The 6,000-nt window shown below is 48.9% G+C and overlaps 1 protein-coding gene across 5 annotated transcripts in view; it reads left to right on the forward strand.

The window, feature by feature from the left end:
• The window catches only part of Asap2 (ArfGAP with SH3 domain, ankyrin repeat and PH domain 2), a 157,380-nt gene that overhangs the window by 140,213 nt on the left and 11,167 nt on the right, over positions 1 to 6,000 (forward strand). For 3 of the 5 annotated variants that reach the window (XM_029484885.1, XM_021178724.2, XM_029484886.1), the window contains 3 exons: positions 1,021 to 1,273; positions 3,310 to 3,444; positions 4,854 to 5,019. In XM_029484885.1, the coding sequence (XP_029340745.1) occupies positions 1,021 to 1,273; positions 3,310 to 3,444; positions 4,854 to 5,019 (554 nt within the window). The remainder of the gene's footprint in view (positions 1 to 1,020; positions 1,274 to 3,309; positions 3,445 to 4,853; positions 5,020 to 6,000) is intronic. The other 2 variants (XM_029484887.1, XM_021178725.2) reach the window with 1 other exon arrangement.

Genomic DNA, 6,000 nt, shown 5'->3' on the forward strand with positions numbered 1-6,000 from the left:
AGCATACCTTGGGGTATCTCAGCACGATGCCATCTTCGTGCAGGTCTGTGGATGCAGAGGCAAGTTCAGGCAGCCTCCCTCCTGACACTTAACCCTTGGCCGTGACCCTTCTTAGCTCCCACAGCATACTGCCAGGTATGCCAGCATGCTCTGTATTGAAACGAGAGGAAAGACCTTGTTGAACACATTTTTATGGTTTTCACGTTTTTTTTTTTTAATAGGACTTTAGTATTGTAATATGAAGTATAAACAGAGGTAACTAATAGATACAAATGGAAAAAAAGGCATTTCTGAAGGCTGTTGGGCCATCAGAGATGGAAAAGGAACCGTTTATGTCTATACTTAGTATTTCTCTATAGTACAGATACGTAAATGATGGGAGGAGGTTGCATTTCAATATATCTTTATTTATGAAAGCAGTCCGGTCTTTCTGTCAGTTGTGGAGACCTGAGTTGATCCCTGAGACTCATACGGTAGAAGAAGAGGACTGAGCCCCATGGTTTCCTCTGGCCTCCTCAGATGCACGTACACACATAGCAAAGAACACACTGTTTATTTTAAGCAAGTGATATCCCAGAGGGTCAGGATTTGCTGACCCCTGATTTATTGAGGCCTCAGCAGTTCAGTGGTTCAGAGTACTGTGGGAAGGACCTGTTGTTCTGCACTGAGTTAAGCATGGCGCTGGTGGAGGTTAATTGCCACTCGCTGGCCGGAGCCATTCTGTCTCAGAAGAAAGTGTGTTTGGAAAGGGGCATAGAGCTAAGCTGGTTCATAAGATGAAATAGCTGCTATTTGAAGTTCTAAACAGAATTAAGAACTGTAATGAGTAAGCCATGGCTCTGAGGAGGGGTGTGTGTGAACACAAGAAGAGTGAACTTTAAAATCTTGCAGTTCATATACAACAGCATAGGGCTGAAATGGTACCCACCACATGTGGATGAATATTTCCTGTTGAGTTGATCTGACTCAGAGAAAGCCATGGCCCCATCTCATGCTCTTTACCTGACATCCCCCCCGCAGCCTAGTCCCAACCGACGGGAGGACCGGCCTGTCAGCTTCTACCAGCTGGGGTCCAGCCAGTTTCAGTCCAATGCTGTGTCTTTGGCCAGAGATACTGCAAACCTCGCCAAGGACAAGCAGAGGGGCTTCGGGCCCAGCATCTTGCAGAATGAGACCTATGGAGCCATCCTGAGTGGCAGCCCACCCTCCTCCCAGTCAATACCCCCCAGCACCACCAGCGCACCCCCGCTCCCACCTCGGAATGTTGGCAAAGGTATACGATTTTGAGTCCCCTGCAAATGCATATGGGCTTTGGCTTTGAGAAGTTACATGTGTGGGTGTTTATTCTGTAGCTGTTTTCTGTTTGCTTCCTTAAGGAATTCCATTACGTTTGGCATGCCAAAGCAGTAGAGAATCTGCCTGGGTTCTTACTCTGGCAAAAGTGTGGACGGAGTAATGCAGGGTTGCCCCAGGCAGTGGTGATGGGTGGCCTGCAGCTATTCAGCTAGAGTGTCCTCTGCTGCCTTCCCACTGGATCCTTTCTAAGCCTGCTCCCCTCCCAGTGCCCTCATGAGTCTCTTTCTTCTTTCTCAGGGCTAGCTTAAAGCACTGTGATGACTTAGTATCTCTCCAGAATACCTTTGAAATGAAGGAGTAAAAGGTAGTAATTTGGGGAACGGTGCTCAGCATAATTGTAAAAAACACAAATGGGTGGGCCCTCCTGATGCCCTAAGTATGAACGCATCATAAAACTATCCTGTCTCTACATAGCAGATCCACTGGACAGGTGATTTTTGTTTGTTTGCTTGCTTGGTTGCTTTTACAAATATGGAAACACAAACAGTTTGTCTTACAGTGAAGACCAGCTAGCCACTGTGCTTCATGAAGCGGCCAGCAAGTGGGCATCCTGGCTCGGCCAGGCCTGCCAACTGTAGGTGATAGTCTTCAGGCCTTCTAGGTCAAGGAACGAGAGTCTTCCCTGGGGAGAACAGTGGCTTCCACGTGCTATCCCTGGGCTGTGGCTGCTATGCAGGAAGGCAGTATAAATTCTTTCTTGCAGCAGCTGGGAAGGGGAGGGCATTATGGGATGGTACTGGGTACTAAGCAGCTGGAGGAGCAACTGGACAGACCACATGTGTCATTGTCCTGCACTCAGGGAGGCCCAAAGAGTTAGGTGAACCACTGAAGAGCAAAGGTGTAGAGAGCAGGCCCTGTACCCTCCAGCTCCCCCACCCCACCCCTCACACCCACACCACCACATCCAAGAATCATTCATCCTTTATGGGCTTAATGAGCACTCCCTGCCACCTCCTACAGGCTGTCCTGGGCAGCATGGGGCATTATGGGCATCTCACTGCTTCTCCATCCTGGAGAGGTGTGTTGATTCTGAAAGGCCCAGCATCTTAGGGACTGAGTCTCTGCCTTCCCAGGGGAAGCTTGCACTGGCTCTATGACAGAGACCCCATTCCCTCCATTGGGCATTAGGAAAGGACTAGCCAGCTCCTCAGCTTGGTTTCTTGTAGTCCTGGAATCTGAGAGATTGCTTTTCTCACTTTTTTTTTTTTGCCATAATATCTTTACCTCTGTTTTTTTGTTTTTGGGGTTTCTTGTTTTGTTTTGTTTTCACATGAAGTAAATCACACTCCTGTCCTGCATCTCCCCTGCCCTAGAGTCTATGCTTAGTGTGAAGATGCAGTTCTCACCATATGCCCCACACTGAGATATGAGTTTACTCACCTTAGGGCAAGTTTGAAGTCTCCGTCTCAACTCTAGGGCTGACCTGGGAGGGTGTGTCTCCTCCCAGGCAACCAGGGAAGCATGGTCACCATGGGGGTCACCTGAAGCAACTGGATCATCTGTACTGGTCTCCAGGCAGATATGTTACAGGAGGCTGGGGGAGAGCCCCACCCACAGTGTCTGGAACACACCCTTCCTCCTGCCCACTCTGGCTGAGAACAGGGTCTCTGTAGCCCACAGTGGGAGGTGATAGAAGGGCAGGATGAACAGACGTTCCATAGATCCTGAATTCAATGCTCAGTAGATTTATGGCTGTTTATTTTCTTCTTCAAACTATATCTTTAAAGTTTCATCAAAGTGAAAAGGCCACCCATGAGCATTTCCTGGAGCACCTTATTTATTATTCTCACTTTCTCTGTAGAGAAAAGAGTAAATCTCAGGGCTCTGTTGCTGTTCTAGAAGGCTCATGTTGACCTTTTATGAGTGAGAGGATCAATAACGACGTGTTCTGTTTCTGTTTTTGTTCCGTGTGTGTGCGTGCCTGTGTGTGCGTGTGTATGCGTGTGGGTTTAGTTCAGACAGCCACCTCAGCTAACACCCTGTGGAAGACAAACTCTGTAGGTGTGGACGGTATCAGCAGGCAGCGATCTTCGTCAGATCTGCCAGCTGTCCACCCACCGCTGCCCCCTCTTCGAGTGACATCTACCAGTACGTTTTTTTTTTTTTTTCCTCCTTTTTCCTTTCTTGCCAGGGGGCCTTATAAATCTGGAAGACAGGGGCATCATTGGCAGCTGTGGGCTGTATGCAGATACATACCAGATGTTGCCCCTATGGCCCCAACCCTTGTAACCTCCGCCTTAAACCTCCACTCATTCCCTTACTACTCCTAAAATGACTCACTCTTTATTCTGTCTTGCCAGGTATTTTAACAGGATCCACACTTGAGTTTCTTTGGCTGTGTAGTGATTTGGGAGTGGTCATGATATTTTCAATGCCAATATGTGGTTAGCAGTTCCCAATGCCGGGAGACAGGCAATACGAAAGGGCCTTTCTCCTGCTCCAGACATTTCCACTGGGTCAGTGACACCAGCCCTCTCTGCTCCCTGTCCTACCTAGGCCTAAGGAGCAGGGAGTCCTGCATCTCTGGTTCTATTGCTTCCAAGGCATCAGGGCCCCTTGGTGCCTATGGCTTATGCAGAAAGCAGCTCTAACCCTTCTGCAGGAATTGCCAAGAGCAGTAGCAGCAGCAGGGGCAGTATGCCCCGGGAGCTCTGCAGAGGGATTTGGGGCAGGGTCCAGCTGTAGTACACTCAGGTCAAACATCAAAAAGAATCTCAATATGGTGTTGCTGGGCTAATATACCTTAGACTTTTCCATTAAAATGGAAAAGGGAAGAAAGAGGGAGAGAAACCATAAAATAGATCCTTTTTCCCTGCCCATAGCCCTTCTTGGTCTATATATGTCTGTTCCTATCCTGAGGCAAGCCACTGACAGGGCCTGGAGCAGTTTGAAAGATGGGTGGGTGAAGGAAGGCCCAGGCACTTGACCCCATCCCATTGTTGTTTTTAAACAGCTCTGCCCACTTTGTCACTATGCTTTGCTTATTACAGCCTATTATCTGTAAAACACAGATAGTAATAGACACCAACACCTCTCCACTCAGACTGGGAGCCCCATACTAGTCAATGGTCACAGTTTGTCCTTAAAGCTTACTCCACTATGGGTCAGTAGGGTGCTTAGGGCTCTGCCCCTTTCTGGTGGTAGGCAGGTCACTTGATGCAAAAAGAGCCCTGGCATTCTCCGTGTCCCAGGACAGATGCCAAGTATGAGCCTAATCTCAGGGTCTGCCTGCTTGGTTGGTTTTGGGGCAGCTCAAAGGGCTGGTCCCTACATGGGTTTCTGGCTAAACACACACAGGCCATAGCAAACTTTCAGCAGTAGTCAAAGCTGCCCTTATTGGTTTGCCCCTCCTTGTAGTTTCCCAGAATAGACAGGCTGAGAAGCAGCCATAGGTATACCCAGAAGAGTGCTAGAGGAGGAAGAAGTGTCCACTAAGAGACTAGATAGAGGCCCCGCGGGCTCACTCTCTTGCATCCCTACCCCTTTGCTCTCCGCAGATCCCTTGACCACCACACCACCCCCTCCTGTGGCTAAGACATCAGGAACTCTAGAAGCCATGAACCAGCCGAGCAAGTCCTCCCAACCTGGGACCTCACAGAGCAAGCCCCCGCCCCTGCCACCTCAGCCACCCAGCCGCCTGCCTCAGAAGAAACCAGCTTCCGGGTAACTGTTGCCCCTGCCTGGCTACTCTTTGCTTGGCCACATCAGCCACCACTGCCTCTCCAGTGGTGTTGGCCTCATTTTTTCATTGTTGGGATTTCCGTGTGAGCCCTGGAAATCCGTGTTTCTACCATGCTAGAGAGAGAGGCCAAGTGTGTAACTTACTGATCAGCTCTCTGGGATATTAACGTTAATTCTGTGAGGAGGTCTTTAGCTATCATACAAACTTAGACCTTAAATATGCATAATTGGCTTAGAGTTTTGTGCATTAACTCCGGGGTTTTTGGAGTCAGGTTCTCAAGACCAGGCTCCTGTTAGTTCTGTGTTCTGCTCCCTAGAAACATTATCTTGGTTGTACTGCCCCTCTACAGGGTCTGTTAGGTGTTTCCTATAGACAAGGGCTTTCTCCTTTGTGCACACACTGCAAACAGATCCGGTTACCTATTTTGAAATTATTTAACATTTTTATACTTTATTTGTATGAGTGTTGGTATCAGGAACCAGCTTGGCAGATTGCCTCTGAATCCAGTGATGACACCCATAGGGCAACAAGGGACCCGAGCATCCATTGCCGTGGCAATAAGGGTAGGAAGTGGACTCTGGGAATGTATGCAGTTGCCATGGCAACAGATGCACAGGTCCCTGTCACCTATGGTGTCATCACTGGATTCAGAGGCAATTTGCCAAGACTGTCCCTGATACCAACAATGAGTGTTTTGCCTGCTTATATATGTGTGCACTACTTACATATCTATTGCCTGAGGAGGCCAGAAGAGGCGTGTCAGATTTCTAAACTGGAGTTAAAGATGGCTGTGAGCAAGCCGGATAGTGGTGGCACACGCCTTTCATCCCAGTACTTGGGAGGTAGAGGCGGGCGAATTTCTGAGTTCGAGGACAGCCTGGTCTACAGAGTGAGTTCCAGGACAGCCAGGGCTACATAGAGAAACCCTGTCCCAAAAAAAGAAAGAGAGAGGGAGGGGGGGG

Source organism: Mus caroli, chromosome 12 (genome assembly GCF_900094665.2).
Source record: "Mus caroli chromosome 12, CAROLI_EIJ_v1.1, whole genome shotgun sequence".
Taxonomy (NCBI): Eukaryota; Metazoa; Chordata; class Mammalia; order Rodentia; family Muridae; genus Mus; species Mus caroli.